This window comes from Motacilla alba, chromosome 2 (genome assembly GCF_015832195.1).
Source record: "Motacilla alba alba isolate MOTALB_02 chromosome 2, Motacilla_alba_V1.0_pri, whole genome shotgun sequence".
Lineage (NCBI taxonomy): Eukaryota > Metazoa > Chordata > Aves > Passeriformes > Motacillidae > Motacilla > Motacilla alba.
This window is the reverse complement of record NC_052017.1, coordinates 109,526,493-109,548,864: the sequence shown is the minus strand read 5'-3', so window position 1 is coordinate 109,548,864 and position 22,372 is coordinate 109,526,493. Positions and strand designations below refer to the sequence as shown.

Genomic DNA, 22,372 nt, shown 5'->3' with positions numbered 1-22,372 from the left:
CCCCAAATTTAACCAAAATGCCTCACAGTTACCAGTCCCAAAAACTACGAAAAAAAGGGTTTTCAGCTTAGCCATCTGCATTTGGAACCAAAATGCTCAGCTGCAGGGCTTCAGCATTTTTGACAGTAAAAGTAAATTGCAAGTGCAGTGATCAGCCAGTGAGCAGCAGTCTTTGTGGAATTAGTCACTCTTCCAGACAGAACACAGAACACACAGGTTAGCTTATTGCTTCCCAAATATCAAATAAAAATAAAACACAAAGAGGACAGACTAATTCTGACTTTAACAGTGGAGAAAAAGAGCAAAATGTGTCAAAAGTAAGGGGCCTTTTTTCCATAAAATGATAGAGTTAGATGTTGTAGATTTATTCAGAATAAAGGGAATGCAGCAAATAACATATTCTACCTATATAAAGTTAGGGTTTGAGCAATTGTACTGAAAGGCAGTGTTTTGAATGCAATATCCAAGTATCAGAATAATCCATTAATACAGAGCTATATGGCTATTATTTTGTCAAAATAAACTACTGAATGGAGAAATCTTAGAGGCCTAAATTGCTCTGGGATTTCTGCATAGCCTCTTTGCAGAAATACTAACCCAAAATGTAATGTGAAAAAAGCAGCAACTAAGGACATTCAGACAGAAGGGCCTTCTTCATTCCCAGGTGAACAGCAAGCTCCATGACTTGTGTCCAAATATTTTGAAAGCATCAGCACAAAGGAGTGACAGGTATTAAAGACATCACCTACCTTCCATGATTACATGAACTGTATCAGATTGAAGAAATAAAACTTTTTTTCCCCTTGCTATGGTAGTTATTTTCATTCCTCTCAACAGCAATCTAGTCTTCTATGGATACAGTGGCATTTTAAAACCTGAAGTGTGAAGGTCATGAACTGAATTAACACGAAGGGCAAAAAATAATTCAAAAAATGTAGTACCAATATTTATACAGCAGTTTAACAGGCCATAATAATGATGAAGTCTGTGTAATTGTTTGTGCATATGAAGGGCTTCAGGGGGATGAAAACTGTAGTAAAATTTGATGTGCCTTGTAATCCTTGGATGAACTGCAAGGCCCTGCCTGCAGGAACAGCTCCTACACTAGGAAATACTGTCCTGTCACTGGGAGAGAAATGCAGGTGAGACTGCCCAGCCGTTTCTGAGCTATGGATGCCAGGAGCCCTGCCAGGCCTGTGCGTGTGTCAAGCTGCCACCCCACAGCCTGGGACAGAACCAGGTAGGACAACCACTACACCCTGCCCTTGTGCTGCACTGAGGGAAATCCAGGAATATCAACAGAAGTAGAAAAGTGGTGCATTCAACAGGCTCCTTGGTGTGGATAGTGGAAGGAGCAGGAAATGTGCAAAATGTGCCTGCTGTGCTGCTGGCACCAGGCAGGGACACGTGAGGCCGGTTCTCAGGAGGCTGTGGGAATGCAGGAAAAGGCTGGCATGTTGCTGTGCTTCTGCCTGCCCTCTTGGGTGTCAGCGCTCACCCAGCAGCATCCCTCTCTCCCCACGTCTGCATGCTGTGGGACTCAGTGCTGCCTGCACCTTCATGCTCTGCTGTTATACAGTACAAACAGGGAATGTTTTTTGCTGAGGCAACAGTCAGTACAAAGCAACTAGAAAGACCCCAAGCAAAAGCCACCCAGAACAACAAAAGAGAATTCAAGGTGCACAAAACAAGTCTACACTGTTAACAGTGATGTAAACAACTTACCAGCCTTTTTCTACCTCTACCCTTTGAGCTTTAGTACCAAAAGGTATTAGGAAGCATTCAAAACATCTCAGCTTAACTCTAAGAGGCTAAAAATCTTAAGAGAAATTGCATATGGAATTCATTTTCTTTTTTTAAGCTTCAGAAATGAATGCTTTGAAATCCCCAGTGCTCTTCCGTCAATGTGGAGGTGACTAAATGTAGCAAAGAGCAAAGGTATTACAGGCAGACTCTTATCTGCTTTTCATTACATTGTACAGCTGCTCACATCTGTACCATGAGTTCAAAGCTTGAACACAAACTGTTGTTGTCTGACAAAAACTCTGCACTGCATATCAAAGAGCACCCAACCACATTTTCAAAAGCAGTTTTTAACTCCAAGAATGTTTTCAGACATAAATTGTATTTCTCCAAGCCACTGCCAGCACCCAAGCATTCCCCACAAAGACAGGTAACACCACACCCTACCCGTAGAAATGATGCTCCTCCGATCGCTTGCTCTGTTCCCTGCTTCGTCTGCCTCAGAGTGCCCAGATCAGATCCTGCCCCAGAGAAAAAGCAGAGTCAAAGGCTTGTGATACTCAGAGCCGAGTCCTGGAGCCAGGCTGCAGAAGGACCAAGGAGTACTGGGCTGAAGCAGCATGGATGGGAGATGTATCAAAGTATACTATTGCTCAATCATCACGCATAGGTAACTGAGAGCATCTCAGTTTGAAACTGCTGGTCACCATCTGGTGATAAAATATGGAGATGCCAAGTGAGTTAACGCGAGCTTGTGCATACCAGCATATTTTAGTTACACTACATAATGAAACCCATCATCACCTTCATTCATACTGTGGTGTCTGTCCCAGCGTTGCAGTTTCATACAATTTGTGTTAACTTTTTCCCTCCTTAGCTTCAACTACAAGCCAATTTCATCTTTCCATCACATATACATAAACATAACCTTCCATTTCAAGACACTTTTCATATGAAAGGAAGTTAAGTGCAAAAGAGAGCAGCTGAGACCTACAAAGTCATGCCACTCCTAAAAACAGGCACAGAAGTCAGGCACTGGCATGAATTTGCTAAATGATGCAGAATTAAAGTGTTAAAGGAAAAGACAGGGGTCTGGCCCTTCCCCTGCTTCACAACTCTTCAGTGTGAATTACAATCCTAGGACAGCAGCAAGATGAGGCCTAGCTGACCTTTAAAACAATGAATAATTTCCTAACACGATGAGATGTTTTAAATATACGTAACAGCTTTAAACACTGAAGCGCTCTCCGTTTAATTATTTTTGCTACATGTGAAATATTTGAGGAAAATGTAGATGATATCTCTAATTTGTTAATTACCAGCTGGCTCCTACCATGCATTATTAAGCTACTATGGCAGTGACTAATGCCTCTGACAATACTAAATTACCAACAACACCTTGTGGAGGAATGTGACCTGAGCAGCCTAGAAAGGACTACCCGCAGGTGTTTATTTTCAGATAAAGATGGTTTAGTAACTCAGGCATTCAGCAGTACCACAATAATGCCTAGGTTTAGAGAAGGAGGGCTGCACCCCAAATCCCACATGCTGCCCACCCTATGAGCACTGCCATGTCCCATGGCTGGAGTAACCCAGACACCTGCATCCTGCTCTCTGCTCATGGCACAGATGTGGAGGAGGAAGAGCACACAGGGTTTTTCTCTGGAGGTGCTTTAGCTGCAGCCATGGCTCCTCACTCGGTGGCTTGGGCAGGGGTGCTGGATGTGCAGAGATGCACCTTGCACCCATGTTTGGGACCCCTCCACTTCCAGCCCAGCAGTCCCAAAGGCTTTTAAACAGGGAAGATGAAGACAAAGGAAATGTCATTGCCCACAGAAGGTCCCTCTGCACAGCTGCAGCCCAAGCACTGCCCTTTTCTTCTCACCTTTGAATACAAGAATTTTTTTCCCTCCCTCCGCCTTTTTTTTTTCCTCTAAGCACTTTCTGCCAAATTGATTAAACTAATAACATAACAGCTTGAACAGGAACGTACACATCTTAGTCGTAAGTGTGTGAAATAACATTACTCTCCCTTCCAAATCTTCCTGGAGTGGTTAGGAAATCCAGTCTTCTCTTGTGCATTTGCATTAGAAAATTGCTGAACAAACCTATTCTGCTGTAAAGGGAAGGGACACATTTTCCTCCCTACTCTAAGTAGGTCAATGAAAACATGATTTTGTGAGGATGAAACTGTTTTCCTCCATCTTCTTTCCCCTAATGGCAGTTTCAAATCATTCCAATTTTATTATGTTTCTAGTGTGAGCATAGTAACACTGTAAGGTTATTAACAACTGATGTATTGGTGGTCCTAAAGTCTGTGTTTGTGCTTTCTTATGTGGGCTTATTTTAGCCTTAAGTATACACATGCAATTCCTATACATGGCCCATCGTGGCACAGTTAAGAAAATCCTGCAAAGAAATCTGGATGTGAAATGGAATGCATTACGAGGCACAATTTAACTCTCAGCTCTGAGACTGACACTGAGCTTCTACATCAATGTGATCTCCTTTTTAGGGTGACATTCTGACTATCACCTCCTTCAAATCTGTGACCAGTGAACTTGCTCTGAATTAGCACTGGCATAAACAAAGCCAGAATATTTCTAATGGAACTACTTCAATTCATAGCACCCGGAGATTTCTCTGCGTTTATTTCATCAGGAAGGATAATCCAGTAGCTGGAGAAACATTCAACTTCCAGCTGTAGTTACCTGAATACTAAATGCAAACTAACTAACTAGCTAACTAACTAACTAACTAACTAATAAATAAGTAATAAATACTAAATGGCAATAAAAACATTTTGGGGGAGAACACCCCTCTCCTCAATGAGAAAAAAGGGCAGAAATTACATTACACTAAAGAGAATATGTAGTGCCTAAAGTATTATCAAAATAAATGTTAAAAAAAGGATGTTGCTTTTCTACTGTCTATTTCAGAACAGATGGTGTAAATTAGTTTTATTCACATTATCTGAAAAAAAGAAAAACAATTAATTCACCTCATGTAATGCCTGTTGCAAGCTCTCACTCACCCACACAAGAACTCCAAAGGCCCCCTTCTGCAGCCAAATGTTTGTCATAACAAAGGTTACATGCTCTTACAACCCACTCCTTGTATCCTTGTCCTGAAAACAACAGGCCTGCCTAGGACAGCAAAGCTAAGCAAATACAAGTGGACATCACTCTGTCCTCAGTGTGAAATTTTTACCCTATGAAACCCCATGACTTCAAAGGAAACTCGGATTTCATCCGAAGAATCCAATTACATATTTCAGATTTAGGATGGACTGTCAAGTGCCAGCTGACAAAATGATGTCCCCAAGTATTTCAGGACAATGATATCCGAGATGAAATGCAAGGCCAGCTGTTTATGCCTTATCTAAGGAACATTTCAAAATGAGGAAATTATATGATGATTAAGTGTCTCTTCCACCTCAGCAAAACACATTCCACTCGGCAGAGGTCTTTGCAACCAAAATTTTGAAAGAATGTCTGTCATTAAAATAATTCCATGAGCAGTATTATCACCAGTATCATCAAATCATAGGGATGGTAGGAAAGATATGTAATCCACCTCCCACTGTGAGACAGAGTCAGATACATTTTGTTCATGTTTATTAAAGTCATTCCTAACACTTCCAGTGATGGAGACTCCACAAGATCCACCAGCAGGGTATTTTGTGGATAAAACTTTTGTAGGGTTTACCTCCTCTTCCTTGTTTCATTTTAGATCCATTTCTCTCTGTCCACGGCACAGAAAAAAGATTACTAGCCAGTCTTGGCAACAGCCTGTACTGTGCTGTCTGTGCTGAAAACCTGCCTTTCTCCTACTCACTCCTCAGCAGACTGCTCCTCCTTGGGCACAGAAAACGTAACCCTTTCAGAGTTTCCCCCTGGGCTATGTCCTATGGATCTCTGGTCAGTTCTCCTGCCCTCTTCTCCACATCCAAAGTGGTCAGCATTTTCTTCAAGAGTAGTGCTCCAAACCGAACACAGAACTCCAGCTGAGCGCTCAGCAATGTGGGGATTGCTCCCTGCACGCTGTGGGCCCACATGCAGCCCAATATTGTGCTTTCCGGTTTCCCCTTTCTATTGTGCAACAGCTCAACATTGCCAATCCATGCTCAACCAGAGATGCACAGTAACCTCTGTCCTCTCCCGAAGAGCTGCTGTCCCAATGGATGTTCCCCACCCAGTACTTGGTGACAACAGCTACAAGGATACAGCTCAGTGAACCTTCTGGAACTACTCACCACCACTGCAGCCTCTGTGCACCTAAGAAGACAAAAATGCCCTTGCACTGCTGATTCACAAAAGGCACCAAGTTGTGGGTAGTTTTTCATCAGCACACAGTGCAAAACACTGGAAATCCATCAAGGACTGGGCCAGTATTTGCATAAACTTCCCCGCTTTTTATTTGCTCTGTCTACCAGAAGCAGGGTGGAAAACCAGGTAGGACTATTTTTCCAAGGCTGAAATACCAATTTTATGTCCTTGCCCTGTATAGAGCCTGTCAGTATAGGCAGTCAAGCTAGTACAACCCAAGCACTCATCTACAGTGGTGCACGAAAGGACAGGACCAGTGACCTGTGAAATAGGTATGAACAAACCTGGCTAGGCTGGGATTCCTTTCTGGCAAAGCTTGGTTTCTCTTGGACATAACACAATGGATGTCTTCTTTTGTACTTTAGCACTGAGCAAAAAGCTCAGGATTTGTGCACAAGGAATTTATTTTTGCTTCCTGTAAATGAGTGGCATGAAAAATTATCTATCTTCTTAGCTGATGCCTTTTTCACAGAGAATAGACTGTTCCAACAAAAGTGGATATTAAAAAGTGTAGCAGCAAAGATTAGGCCCATTCAGTCCAAGTTACCACCAAGTTAAGAGTAACTGCACATGACAATCAGCCACCACCTATTCCCACTTCCATGAAAATGTACTGTCCTGCAAAGAGTTCACATGAGCCTGGAACTATTGTATTTTCCAAAAGTCTTTAATCTCTAACACTTTTAATTCTATTTAGGAATACATTACCAGATTTAATGTAGATGAAAAACTTTTATTTTGGATTCTCTTTAACGATCCACTACCTTTATTTATTTAACTGTATGATTTCTGAAATCTTATTTACTATCACCTAGGGTCACATAATTGCTATTTGCCATTATCATTTTAGCAAGTTTCCTCTGTTTACGCCCACTTTCTACTATAAAACCATTTTTTCAGTTGCTCTGCTAGATTTTATGGCTGACCTGAAACTTTATATATGAAATATCAGAGTGAGGCTGAATGCATTATTTACACATTTTCAGCAAGTTTCAAAGCCAAAGTAATGAAAAGAGTTTCATCTGTGCTAAAAGAAATCTTTAATTATTCCATTGCTGAGAAGCCTTCATTCCTCCATTGTACCACACACAAAAATTCCGCAGGCAGATACAACAGTTACTTTCTGTCCCTATCACTGAACAGCTGCCGAGTTTATTAACAGAAGTCACACTCCATCCCCCAGGATGGCTCACAGGAAGCTTCAGAGCTTACAAGTGCAAGTGATTGCTCTGGCAGCTGAAGGTCTGCACCTTTGCTGATGACTTCTGTTTTGAACTGACACGGGTCTATGGGAGACATGCTCGGGGGGCTCCTTGCAAGCCACATACAACCTTTTGTATTTGAAGAGGTGTCTCCTCCAGAAATTTCTTCCCCAAGACTCCCTAGGCAAGCAGAGGAGATGGAGCAAGGACTGTTGCTGAATTTCCATTTCTGAATGTGCTGCCAGCCTGCCCCACTTGCAGTGACTGTGTTTGATGGGTCACCCAACTCTACGACTGGAATCAGGGGGAAGACAACTCAGAGCTTTGGATGAAGAGGCCTGGAAGGTGGCAGAGAAAGAAAGACGGGAAGCCAGGACACAGAAAAAGTTGTGGGAAAGTAACCTGATAGACAGCATTATCAGAAGTGAGAGTTTTAAGGAAAAAAAATATGGCTTGTTTACAGAATAGCCTGGCAGAGAACATAGCTTTACTCTCAGCTTTGTCAGGTTCTCCCTGCATTCCTGTACCAATCAGCATGATACAATTTATAGCTGCATTAAGTTGATGTGATTTATTTTCTCCAATGAGACAGAAAAACTGACCCAAATTTTAAGAACAAAAATAAAATCATAAAGCACTTTGTATTTTGTTTGATCTGGTTGGAAATTTGTGTGATCTGTTTGGAAACAAGATTGTTGGTGTATATTCAAAGAAAAGTTAAGTATTTGCTATCATATGACCAATTAAAAATGTACATCAAATACCAAGATAAAGGACTGGCCAGCTCTCCTAGACTTACTTTAATTTTTCAAGTAGGTGAGGGAGCTTTCAGTCATACAAGATAGTTAGGATTTCATGTTTAAGAAGTGACAAGATTTCAGAATTATCAACTCACATATTTTTTTAGATGTAAAGGTAGTCCTTCTCAAGTCAATTCATAGGAGAAAAAAGAATTATCTAAAAGCAGGGAATGGATTGTATTTCTGTATTACACAAATGATACAGTAGGTCTCTTAATCCAATATAAATGAACTGTGAATTAGAAAGAAACAGGGGGACAGAAACTTGTGATAGTGAAATAATCATTGCTTTATGAATCTGGAAAGAATCAGTGTTCCCTGATCTTCTTCCAAGAACAATGCTGCATTAAGAATGAACATGCACTGAAAAGGTAGTAATTACTACAAAGCACATACTTCCGTTATAGGAGGAATTTTTAAAATGTAGCAGGAAAGCCCAAGATTACTGATTCTATTTGCAGCTGTTAGTTGGTAAAGAGTACTCAAGGACAACTTCACTCCAAGCATGCTCCTCTGTGCTTTGCCTTTGCTTACTTTCATTGTGTTTAAAAAAACTAGTCGCAAATTGTCATCAAATTGCTTTGAAAGGCTTCTTGCTGACAGACTTTTCTGTCCCTGTTTCATTTTTCTCTCCTTTTTTTTTTTAAGGTTCCACTTAGTGCAAATTTTCTTAAAAATTTACAAAGAGGTATTTCAGTATTTCATGCCAGACTAGTGTTATTCTTACCATAAAAAGAAAATAAGAATGCAGCATGTGGGTACTACTTTTCATCCCTTGATCCTGGAGCACTTCACAGAACCAGGCCAGTATCATCATCACTTCTCTCAGAATGGGATACGCCAAACCCTCTCCCTCCAAGGCTTGACAAAGATCAAAGATCACAGACAGAGAAGCTGACTTGTTCCCTCCACTGCCCCAGGGAAGGCTATGTTCAGCAAACAGCTAGCACCACGGCAGCAAATGAATTAATAAAGAAAGATTCATCATTTCCACTGCTTTCCTATCTCTTTATTACTCAGAGTATAATCCCCAAATCAACTTTTAGAGCAAGAGGCCACATAATTGGTTCAGACACAGGAAGGAGACAGTAAAACTCAGTTTCCTGTATCACCCCCTGCCAGGAATGATGGTTTTTCAAGACTGTTAGGTGTTGGGCAGTCTCTCAACTACCACAGCTGCAATTAGATGCATTTTTAAGCATCCTATTAGTGGGAAGTATCACTGTGTTTCCAGGTAAATCACTGCATACCATAATAATTAGCCAGGAAGTCCTTTATTCCCCGATACAGCAGGAGCCGGAATGAATAGCAAGTGCAGGAGATCCAATATCACTTGGACAGGCAATTTCCTTGGGCTTCTACTCATGGGCTCAGAGGTGATAATATGGCTGCATATGACATAATAATTGCATTAGTGTGGGGGTTGGGTAGGTTTGGGTTTTTTTTACAGAATTACAAAACTACAGAATTGAGGCTTTCCACAGTGTGGTGCACCATACAACTGTCATACCCTGCCAAAACAAATCACTGGGAGAAGAATCGGGAAAGGAAAATAAAGGAAATTGTATCAATATTAGCTGCTTCTTTGGAGCTCAGAAAAACACCAGCACATGTGGGGAAACAGTCCTTAAAGTCCTTACCAACCAGCTCCTAATGACACTTCCATTTCTGTATTTATGGCAAAATGACTACTGCAAAAAGCTTGAAGATGAGACTAGAAGCAAAGTTTTACAAAGGCAAAAAAGATCATGACAGAAAGAAAATTGGAATCTTGTACAGTAATTGTAAAATCTAGCAGAGGGATTTTTAATACCCATAAGCATATGCTTGCTACTTGTTTTAGCGTGGTTTGCAAAAAAAAAATTGTAGGATCTATTAAAGGGAAAAAATGCTGCAAACCCATTTTCACCTCAGAAAAAACAATGTTTTCAAACTCTCATGACAAAGCCACAACAAAGTGGTACAAAAAGGGAGGGACATGACCAACCTCCTTGAGAATGGCACATGCTACAAGTCATGACAAAGTAGTGCTTCTCCCTAGGAGACACCAGTCAGCTCCTCAGAGCAGGAAAGCATGGCATATGCTGACAATGCTACTGTACTAGTATCAGAACAGCACCTCAACCACTCACACAGTACCAAATACCAGGAGCCACCAGTTTCCCCAATGTTCCAACCCCTGCTGGATCTCCCTGAAGATCAGCACCTTCATAATCTCTCCTCTCTCTACAGCAGCAAGAGGCAAGGGCAGGGGATAGGCTCCCTCTCACCGTCCCATCCCCTATGTCTCAGCAGCACTTCTCCATTTTCCCCCTGTGTGGGATTATTGGGGTTTCTGGGAAATGTGAGGAAGGGAAGGGAAAGTTGCAGTGAGGAAGGAAGACCAGAAGATCAAGAAGAGTGTGTCACCATCCCTAGCAACACTTTGTTACAAAAGCCTTCAAGAAAGTGATGTCTGCTTCTCTCTCCTTCCTCCCTCCCCACTTCCCAACAAATCCCAGTCACCTAAGGAGCACAAGGCTAGTGAGGGAGAATGGGGCAGGGAGAGGAGGGCAAGTAGAGGAAAAAGGTTCTAGTCCCTGTGTCATGTCCTGATAAAGCGACCACACTCTTACCCAAAAACCTCACTCAGTATCACAACTGCTGTGTAGTACCATTATCACTGAGTGCAGTACCACACTCACCCTAATCAGGAAAAATTCATCCTAACAGCTGGCCAAGGATTTTCCACTTCAGTAAATATGCCAACATTATAACAATTTTGAATTTGTATCAAATAGAACTACATTTTCTGTGGGAAAATATCACTTTATTGAACGTTTTCCATTTATTGCTTGGACAATTGGAAAATATTATTTCAGGTGAATTAGGTAGACCAGAACACTTTTAAAAGTCAATCTAATACCACAATGTAGTTCTTTACCCTGGGAACATCCTGTTCCGGGGTCAGACGCTCAGTCCCTTCCAGGAGCGAGGTTTTTCAGGCAGCTTCACTTCCCAGAATTCAAAGCATGCTTCTTTGTGACAAAGCTCTCCAGTGCCTCTTGGACATTTAATTATGGGAGAAGGGTCTCAGATAATGAAATGGGAACATCATGCTCCTGAACTATAACTTCTGAAAAGCAATACACTGTGGTAGGGAAATGCAATTAAATTTTGAACTGACTCAGGAATTTCCCATGGAACATTAATTCTATTTTCTGCTCACCTCTGAATGTCAGTCTATTTTTTCTCTTTTAGCTTAGGAAGCTTATAAAAGGTGCAGTGAACCCCTACTTCTAAATCTGTGGATCCCCCCTCCCTTCTTGGGGAGGCCATAGCCATGGGAAGAGTGCATCTGCAAACAGAAGCCTAGTGTGTTAAACCTTATCAGAGGCGATGCCTAGCCCAAAGAACTGTTACCTAGATACCAAACATAGAGAAATAATATAGGTATTTTCACCCCCTTCCAACCCCTTCTGGTCTGCAGGGGCTTTGAGAGCTCACATGACTTGCCTGAAGCTGCACAGGACCCTGGGCAAGAGCCAGAAACTAACCACAACTTCACCCAAGACTCACTGCAAGTTTTACTCATCTTGACATTTTTTGTCTCAAAGGTCTTCCACTTCCACCTAAACAAATATTACAGCAATTCCTTGATGTAATGTAAAAAAATTCCTTCATGTAAGCAACTGCTGTCCTGGAAATTTAGCCGAGGACTGAAGTGTTGAGCTAGTCAGAGTTACTTAAAAAAACACCCAGCTACTACAAACTGTAAAAGAACTGGCTTGGATTTCATTTCTCATCCCTACATCTGTTTTTTATGCCCGAGTTACCTTAAAGGTTATCAGTCTCTTCTCCATCCCCTACAGTTAATCACACAAAAACCACTTCACAGCAGATTTGCTCACCCAAACACACCCAAATGTTTTGCAAAATCCAGGCAAGCTGACCAATAGGGATGAACTCCATCAAATGCCAGAAAGATACCAAAAGATACCAGACACATCATCTTTCCCTGAAACAGAGGAACTGTTTCTATTTTAGTTCACCCACTTTCACATATTTTGCATGACACAGACTGCCATTATATGCATCTCTTCAGCAGTGATATCTATAACCAAAAATGTCAGGCGTCTCAGTTATCCGCAGACAGCACCTATTTCCTATGGTTATTATGGGCAGTACTAACACGTCAGGAATTCTGAGTATGTTTGGGTGAACTGACACCAGATCCTAAGTTAGGAGCTCCTCTACTATGAGTGTAAAACACACATGCCCAGAAAAAAAGATAAAAACAATGCTGGCATTTAGACGACCCACATTCAAAGCCCAGATTCGGATGAAACTCTCAGACTATAAGTTCTTGCTATATAACAAATAGTACATCTAACTTCCAAATGAGTTGCTGTATTTCAAAATCCTTTTGGGTATAGGAACACCACAACTTCACTAGAAATGTTTCAGAAACTGCCTGAAAAAGACATTGATCAATGAGGCAATGTATCTGCCAGATACTGAAATTACTTCTGATAAATTCTAGAAAGAACATGACTGAATTTCCATTTTTTTAACTCACAAATTCATTATCTAAGTGAGGACTACCAGGGAAATGCAGAGATTTTAAAATTACTGCTAGAAGGACTTTGGTCAAAGAAAATGATAGCCAAAATGTTTGTTGTTTTTTTCTTTAAAAAAAAATCAAACTCTGAGTAAAATGCATTATTGGGGAACAAACAATCAATTACTGGGGAACAAACAAAGCATTATTGGGGAACAAACAAAGAAGTTTAAATTTAATTAACCCTGTGCCATGATCAAATTCACCTATGAGGAAATAGTTTGTAAATGAAACCATGGCCAAACAAGCAAGCAAATATTGATTACATCCTCTCTAACATGGAAAACAACTCACTTTTCAACTTTGTAATAATAAGCAACATTTCAAACAGCATGTCCCACTAAAAAAGAGCAAAGGTATATAACAAAAATCATCTGTTAGGAAAACAGCACTCCAAACTATAATGGCAAAATAAAGCCCAAGACTCCCTAGGTATGCCAAGAAAAGTAATCTTGTGAGTTAACACTTTGCTGAGGAATAAAGTTCAAACATTTCATATGGGGAAAATGGGAGACTAAATCGCCCGGGGTACGCATTACTTAAGTATCCACCTCTGGCTAGAGGAACTGCCAGAGTGCTCTGAAGGCAGCAGGAAAGCCCAGAGGAACAACCCTAGGAAATGCAGAGGCAATCTTCCTACTTACCCCACTGTATGCACCATGATCTCTTTTGCCACCTTAGTAATTCCCAAGAATCCAGAATGATGTTATTTTTTTTAGGGAATATTACAGCTGCTAGAGGAGACAGAGGCAAGCTGACAAGCAGAACTTTGCGAGAAGCCTGGCAGAGAGGGATGAATTTAAACCTTGGCTCAAGATGCTGTGTATTCTGCGTCTATCTTTAACTTCTAAATGATTTGGTTTCACATTCCTCTGAAGTCCTGCTGGCAGATGCCTCCGTGGAGCTTTACCAATCGCAGGCACCCTGCCCCCTCTCCTCCTCTATCCCTCCACCTCCGTCCCTCCCTCCCATCCTCCCAAGCTGCCACTCCACCCCCATCTGCCCCATCCCCACCTCTCCTCACTCCCTCACACACAGACACACACAGACACACACACACACACAGACACACACAGACACACAGACACACAGACACACACACACACACACACACACACACACACACACACACACACACACACACACACACAGAGGGGGGGTTGGCTGGCAGGATTTCACGGGCTTCCAAGCCTCGGCTGCCCGCCCACGTCTGAGGGAGCCGCCCGCCCGCCCGCCGCTCTGCCGGGCACCGGGGCCAGCGGCCCGGCGAGCAGCGCCTCACGGAGCCTTCGGAAATCGGGGCAGGTACCTGAAATCACAGCTTGTGCCCACCCAGGCAGGGTCCCTGAGCCCCAGCGCCACCGACCGAGCCGCGGTCCTTAGCGGGACCCCCGGGGCGCATCTCCCGCAGGGGATCCCGGGCAACACGAGCTGGAGGGCTGGGGCAAGGCAGCAATTCACCCGCGGCTGCACGAGGTTCGGCAGAGACTCGTATCTGCAAGCTTACAGCACTTCCGACTGCACAGGGAGCTTTATGGAGGAAGGCCACTTTAACAAAAAAAAAAAAAAAAAAAAAAAAACCAAAAAACCTAACGCAAAATAAAATATAGAATAAAAAAAAACTTTGTACCAGATCTTGACTACGAAGCTTCTAAACTTCACTCTTAGTTAGTGGCTCCTTACAGTAACAATGCATTGCAATGTTGTTTAGACTGTGAAGTAACTAGACTACAGATTAATGATAGAATTCTAGGTGACTGAAGTGGGGAAAAAAGCCCCTTCCATGTAACTCTGAAAGTCAGTATCCCTACCAGAGGTTGCTAGTGTTGACACAAACCCCTGACTCTTAAGATCAGCGTTTTGAAGCAGCAGATTTTAATGCTCAAATGCGTATTCTGTTGAACACTGCCTGCCATCAAGTCTGCCTTATCTCAGACATGGGTGGGAGCAGAACAAGCCACAAGACTTTATGTAAAATGTATGAATTATTGAACACTTTCAGTTGCAACAGGAAAATACCAATTGCCAGTCGCACCAATTCAAACGGAATAACCTGGTAAATGTGTCTCTTTTCTTGGAATCTTCAGCCTTTGTCTGAGCTGCTGCCAAGAGGGGGTTGTAGGGATGCGGCCAAGCAAGCAGCAAGCACAGGCTGGGGCAGAGGGGGCAAGGCCAAGCTGTGCCCAGAATCCCTTGGCTGAAAACATGATTTAAAAATGCCTTGCCAATGCCCAATTTCATGGGGCATTACACTTTTCAGAATGCCAATGTTGAGAGGCTGGACTGATACAGTAGTAAAAGTGATCAAGCATTTACTTCAGGCTAATGAAGGAAACTGGTCAAACTTGGAAAGGCCTCAAGGGGGAGTAAAAAAATCAGCCAAAGAGCTGTATCATAGGGCATATTAAGAAAGTCTCCACATCTCCTGCCTGCTTGATAACATGCATAAAAATAAGTGTGTTTGAGAACGCATATAGCATATATAGTCTGATGAAAAACAGTAACTCCACAGCAATTGTCATGGTCACTCTGCATACACTAAAAGGCAAGAGCTCTTCTTAACCTGGATTGAGCTCAGGTTTGTAAGCCTGGAAGTGTTGCCAGCAACACAGAAACATTAAATAACAAATGAGCTGACAACTCCCGGAAAGTTGAAAGATTTCTTTCTTTTGAATCACTAACATTTGTTAGCAAAGCCAGACCTCATTCTACCTGCCTTCCAGAGCGTGTTTAAAACTTCAGCTAAACATGCCAGCTAAACAGGCCATGGACTTCCTGCTGGTCGAGGAAGAAGTCACTTCACTGCTTGTTCTCAGGATTCCTGATCCAACAGTTCAGGGCATGTGTCTATTATTCAGGTTGAGGAGCTGCAGCAAAATGCAGGAAAGCTGCCTTGTCTGGCACTGCTTTCTGACAGAGCCACCTCTAACACTGCTGGCTTATAAAACCCTCAGAGCACAGAAAATCAGAGCCAGAGAATTCCCGTTCAAATGGTGCAACTTCATATTATGCAGTATGTACATCAAGTAATTCTTTTTCCCAACTGTATTTAAAGATGTCAACCTTGAAGGGCAGACAATCACTAGAAGCAGAGACCGACTGTTAACATTAGGTTTTGAAAAGTACAGTGCTTAAGATGCTCAGAGAGACAAAAGAACAAAGAAAAGTCTTTGTGCCTTTGTGGCTGAGGGCTCCCTTCTAATTAGGGCAACAAGGAAGGAAGAAAGAAGCTCCCCGTGGAAGAAGGTGTGATGGACAAATGTGGTGATTCAGAAATGAAGTCATGAACAGGAAAGATTAGGACTGAGCTGTTTATAGGACTTCAAACTACCTCTAGAGAGTGCTTAAGTGTTGGGAAAAACAATGGCAGGGAAATCCACGGAAGTACATCCACACTTTTATCTAAGATTGTGCGTTTCCCTTAGCAGATACAGAGGGAAAAGAGATTTGGCTTTGAATCCTCTAAAAGGCCACTGTTTGCTTCCCGTGCCTCCTAAGAGGGTATTTAAAAACCTGAGAGTATGGGGAGGGGAAGAGCTTTGAAAAATGATGCTGGAAGTGACTGGGAAACCTTGGATGTCAACATGGACAGCATGATCCCAATCCCATGAATGAGACAGCCAGAGGTCATATGTCCAAAAACCGTATCACACAAGCAAAAAGAGAAGACAGGTGTCCAGTTTCCTCAGATGAAGAGCTGTGCAGTAATACCAGGGTCTAATGTGTAACACAAAGTGTACAGCTGCAGGATTTACCACTGCTGTGACAGCGAATACTACTCTCCCAACAGGGTCTGTTGCTTATAGCCAGCATCAAGTGAAACACAGCAGGGACTTCTGTGGCATTGGATTTGAGATCTATGAAAACATATTAATAGTAAGTTCTTGTGGAGGTGTGGAGGAGTAGGAGCTCGAGTTGGAGCTGGCATGGGAGCAGACAAGGGAGTGGCAGAGAGGGGAAGAGTAATTTGGTACCAGTGACAAGTGTAAAGAGGTAACATGTTTGGAGCCATGTGACTTCCTACCCATTCCCAATTTAGCCAAGTGCCTAAGAGGCATGATCTGTCCCTTCATGTTTAGCTATTTTTAACACGCACAGAATTTGCTCTTTGTCTCCCCTTGTCTGTCAGTGTCTTCAATTCATTAGTCTTGGCAGTCTTAAGATTTGGGCTTACTGAGACAAGCAACATCTTCTACCCTACGGGCTCAATCTTTCTAGGTCTTACTCAAGAGTATTTCTTCCTCTTTGGAATGATCTTGTTAACCTCTGCAGATATTTCAGCAAAGATCTGTCCAGGAGTAAGAGCTCTGGAGTATGGACTGTAATTGCACTGGCAGGCACGGAGTTCCTGCCTGTCACAATGGATTCAGCACGGTTTATTCAGTATTACTCAGCCTGCACACCCCTCACTGCCCCAGCCGACCTACATCCAAGCCTACTCTGCTACGTACTTACACCAACAGCCCTTCCCAAAATGGTCCAGCAGAGGTTTGGCCAAGTGTTGATCCATGTGCTGCTTCTCTCCTGCCTACCCCCCGCTTTTTTTTTTTTTTTTTTTTTTCTTAAAGAGATGGGGGACAGCTATTGCAGCAGTGGGGACAGAGGGCTCTTGGTGGCAGCTCCCAAGCACCCACTCCCTTGCTGCCCCCCCACCATGCAGCCTCCAACACAGCAGGATACACCTGCCCTGGAAGGAAATCCAAGGGATGGGCATGGGCTCGCTTAGGGAAAAACACTGCCCTGGTCCCCCAGTGTCTGGGCACAACACTCCTACCATTTCCATGAGGCTCACTGGGTAATGGCAGGCAGCTCAGTCAGTGAACATGTTCAGATGGGTTAGCTCTGCTATTTGTAAAACACATGCGAATTGTGTGAACTCTTAATAAGCATTAATAAAGTAAATAGGGAATACACTTAATGCATACTCCATGATCATTTTTTCAGCAACAGAGGATTTTCTGTGCTGGATTTTCTGTTCTTGATTTCTATGTTTCTGTGATTCAAGACATAGGGAAAGAAAGGAGATCATCCACAGTCACAAACTGAAGCTTCAGGAATAAATAATATTTTCAGTCATTCGATTTTACTAAATAAAGGAAAAATCTATTATTTACTTTTAAACATGTCCTTCTTTTTGCTATGTCCTGCATTTATACTTTTGGTAAAAATTTTTGGTATGAACTCATGGCTTAAACCAGTATTTATCATCATATATAAGCATGTCACATGTACACGAGCCAGGATATGAAGACTTTGGCTTTATTTTTGTCCACAAGAACAAAGTTTTAACATTAATTATGAAGAGTTAAGCAACTTTTGAAAAAACTCTGTACCCTTGCCTTTACCAGATGCATTTTCAAGCTCAATTCAAGAATACCTAAGGGGAGAACTAGAACAATTCTGGTTCCATTTATCTTTACTCTAAAAACTACTCTTTTTTTGTGGGGTGCCCAAAATTATCAACAAAATTAGGATCTGAGATATAATAAAATTAAGAGCAACTTTTAAAACAATGAAGTTTTGTAGGTAAATGGATAGTTTTACCAGACTGAAAAATATTTTTCTAAAAAGAAAAAAAAACCCAGGTAAACCTAAGCCCACAAAGTGCTGAGGCCTGGAAAAGTCTTTCTGGAACTTGTAGTGCTCCCGGATAAATAAAAAGGCTGCTTTCAGACTTCCTCATTTCATCTATTATTTGTCCTCTACCTGAAAATGCTGAACTTTTAAGGTTTGAAGCGACAGCTATAGTTCATTTAAGTCGCTCAGTGAGCAGTGCACCTAATGAAGATTGTCTTCCTCAGGATTTATGATTCTCTGCTATTTATTGCTTCCAACAACAGTAATCTCTGTTTCCTCTTGACTCTCATGACCACTCCTGCCTCTCAGGACAGGAGCTGCCCACCTATGTATTCAGCTTCATGCAACCAACCTGCACTGCCCACCTTCACAATTATCTTTTTAATTTCCCCAGGCCTCCGTGATTGTTCCTCTAGATACTGCCCTCAGTTATCAGTATTCCCAACTCCCTTCCACTTCCCCTTCTGTATTTTCTCCCTATCTGTGGAAAAAGCAGCAAGCAGGTTGTACAGCTTGATTCAGAGCTCTGTGTGCTCAGACTGAGCAGCCAGCACAGGTGGGAGCTGCTTTAGCAGGGGAATGTTGCATGTCCTGTTCTTTTTTTGGTTGATACCTTGGATTCCACTTCAGGAGAATCAAGGAGAATCAGCATAGATGAGATTTCTTCCTAGGTGTTTAATTTAGCAGAAGGTGTCTAGTGAGTTCAAAACTACTGGCTGTGGCCAGGACTGTGAGACAAACAAACATGGAATGATTGTGTTCCCTTAAAAAGCCAAACTCTGAGAATAAAATAAACAAACAGCCCACACGCCAGCTACAAACATTCGTGGTACAGTCTTTACTCCAGCAGAAGATGCTCTTTCAATTATAAGAACCCTCTGCTGCTTTAAAGGCTTTATGTCTGGTGTAACCAAGAATACAAAAGGTAGCACACAGTGCTAATTAACAGAACTCATTGCATCCTGTTCTTGAACAGGAAAAGTGAAATGTTTGCGAAAGTGAAGATCACAACACCAAAACCTGTCTTGTCACAACATTCACTCGAAAACAAAGTCCTTATTCTTGAAATTATTATATATTGATATTTTTGTTATGGAAATGGCTCTGTTAGCCTGTCTCACTGCAGCACCTTGGTTTCATTGGAGTGCTAAATTCTGCACTGAAATTGGTTTCCAGTAAGTAAAATGCCATAAGCGTTCTCTCTTATATTTGCCTGGACAGGCAACTCCAAGTTTTTGTGGAAATTCAGCCACTGTGTGAAGTGAGCATGCAGGCAGACATGACTGTGGCTGGAGTGACACACACACTTTTTTCAGAACTGGAAGAGGATAATCTACGAAACCGATTCTCTGTTCAATTGAGCTAAAGGTAGGAACAATTCCCTTTCATTCATCCCACATCCCACCAAAAACCCTCCTGCTCTCAAATAAAACTCATTTTGTTTCACTCTCCAGATGAAAAATTTGAAAAAGAAAGGAAATTACTTTTTTTTTCTCCTCCATAAAGAAAAAAAAATGCAGAGCAAGAACATAGAAGGAGGCCTGGAAGTCTCAGAAAGTGCTAATGAGAGCTGGAGCATTAATATATAGGCCAGCATCACGAATCCCATCAGATCAGTTATGTAAAAGCCAGCAGCGCCTGACTTGCTCTCTGAAATGCACCAGTGCCCTGCAGGGCTGCGGGAAGTGTCCCGGCCGCACAGCCTCTCCTTCCCCGAGTCCTGGCCCCAAGGCAGCCCGTATCCCTCGGGGGATGCCCGCATCCCTCAGGCTCGGGGTCCCGGAGCTGCTGGGGCACAGCGAGAGACAGGGAGCGCTGCTCAGCCCGAGGGTCTGCGCCGGGGCGGGAGCACGCAGGGTGAGACAGCCTGGGAGAAGCTTGTCCTACTGCTCCCTCTGCTGTACCCATCCTGCGCACAAATCCCAAATGTCAGCGCCGAAAGCTGGGATAAGGCACGGCAGCTCTGAGCGCGGCCTGCAGGCAGCACAGGCCCCGGGAAGAGATGAAGCCGCCGGTGACGAGGCAGAAAGCGTCACCACTGCCGGGAGATGGCACAGCACGGACCTTCGTGTGTCCCACCTAGCAAATCCCTCTGGCTCTCTACCTGCCAGGGCTTCACTTGTGCTTCCAGAACAGGGAACAAAGCCTCTCCTTGGCACCATCACCTGGCTTTGGGACACGTATTTAGATCGTGATCTCATCTTTGGATTTGGATGGGTGTCCGGGGATCAGCCCCAGAGAAAGGCCCAGGAAGCTCCCTTGGCAGGGCAGCAGCCAAATCCCACATTAGGGAATGCTGGCAGCAACACCCCCAGCAAAGGGGGAAAAGAGCTCACCCCGAGTCACATCAGTGCCACGCCACATCTAAACAACAGGGAACACAGGGGAAAAAAAAAAAAAAGCAGAAAGGAAAGAGGAAAAGTGGCTTATGGTAATGAAGTCAATTAATCATGTGGTAATTAACAATCTGATTGTTCTAGAGAATGTTCTTTTTCTAACCAAAAACCACCTGAACACAACTGCAGTCAATACTTCCACCCTAACCTTTTTTCTGAGGGCTGAGAATTTAGCAGAACTGGATACCACCTATGGAAGACATTAGCAGCTGCCATGAAAGCATTGGTTTGAGCACAGAGAAAACTTGTACCCCAAGGAAAGTACATATTCTCAGACATTCAAACATTACAATGTGCCTTCCGCAATCTTCATAGCAATATTTCAGTCACTCCACACTTTCCTCTTAGCACTAATTTATGGAAATCCAAGCTAGAGAAGAAACCATTTCAAAGGAAGAAACGTCTCTCAAGCACTTTTTCTCTGAGAAGGTGCACACTCATCAGAATAGGGAGAAATGATGAGAAGAATCAGCATCTTCAGGAAAAGTGGACACTTTCCATAATAAAAGAGGGGATGAAAGGCTAGAGTGCCAGGTTAGGGCTTCGAAAATTCAGCCATACACTCATCTTAAACCTTCTGGAGAATCTTAGGAACTTTACGCAACTTGAACCAGAAACAAAACAACCCTTCCTTATAGCAATATGAGACTAAAAAAAATTAATCAGTGAGTTCCAGAAAGGCAGTGTTAATAGAGAAGACTGCATTCACTTTTTTCTCCATGCCCCAAGTATTACTTCCTCATATTACAGAACATCTACCAGCTAATGAAAATACGGGAAACCAGACTTTATGATATAGCACGGTGATAAAATGAATTATATTTAAATGTCAATGGAATCTATGAAATAGAGCAAATTTGGAAGAAATCCATTCAGTAATTTTAAAGTTGCGAATAATTAGCATGGCATTTTCAAATGCACTTGATCAAATTCATGACCTAATTCTGCTCTAAATTCTTTAATTTTAGTTTTTGCGCAGCTGTATGAGCCATGCAATACTACAGTAGTATTAGAATGCTGCAGCAGTGGTGAGTCCTGCTGAAAAATTCAACCCTTAAATGAATGACTCCAGCAAAAGAATGGGACATGGCAATTTGGGGCAGAATGAAGCCCATTCTTTTCAAGGGCAGCACTCCAGATTTTCATAAATGCAAAAAAATGCAGTTTGACCTCAGAACTGACACAATGTACCTAATTCCAACTGCCTAAGTTATATGGCAAGAAGAAGCTGGACTGGAGCTGAAATATAACAACCTTCAATGGAAAACTGAGATACTGTAAAACATTTTATCTGTAGCAAACCAGTAATAATTACAGATTATTTTGACATTGTCCTGTTAAGTTTCATGATGAACAGCCACAAATATACCAAGTGTGAGGCACAGAGACCAAGCACAGGTCCGGTCATAACCTCACTGACAGATGCCACAAAGCTGTTCCTTTCTACAGCACCTCCTTCCATCTCACTGGATTCATCATATTTATCCCCAAATAAAAGAAATTACTGGGGTTTTTTTTTTTCTCTTGTTCAAAAAAGCACATGCTTTATCCAAGAGCCCCAGACATTCCAGTGTAAATTATTTGTACTTCTTGCTATAGAAAGTCTTGCTCCAGGACTTTGTGACAACACTGACTACCTGAGGGAAATCAAATTAACAGCAGCTGAGACAGAACTATTAAAGGCATGTTTTCCCCTATGTACAGTAGTCTGCTAACGTATCCACAG

The 22,372-nt window shown here is 42.4% G+C and overlaps 1 protein-coding gene across 6 annotated transcripts in view; it reads right to left on the bottom strand.

Moving 5' to 3' along the window:
- Window positions 1–22,372, bottom strand: part of DTNA (dystrobrevin alpha) — a 225,486-nt gene that overhangs the window by 169,361 nt on the left and 33,753 nt on the right. Inside the window, exons 1-3 of one of the 6 annotated variants that reach the window (XM_038127888.1) lie at window positions 13,318–13,616; window positions 2,191–2,264; window positions 750–875 (exon numbers count right to left, since the gene is read on the bottom strand). The exons of 1 other annotated variant lie outside the window; for it this stretch is intronic. Coding sequence is in view for 1 of the 5 variants with exons in the window: in XM_038127884.1 (XP_037983812.1) it covers window positions 13,318–13,334 (17 nt within the window). In the remaining 4 variants the exon portion in view is untranslated. Of the gene's footprint in view, window positions 1–749; window positions 876–2,190; window positions 2,265–13,317; window positions 13,617–22,372 lie in introns of those variants that run through there. 4 more of the 6 variants (XM_038127890.1, XM_038127886.1, XM_038127887.1 and 1 more) reach the window with 4 other exon arrangements.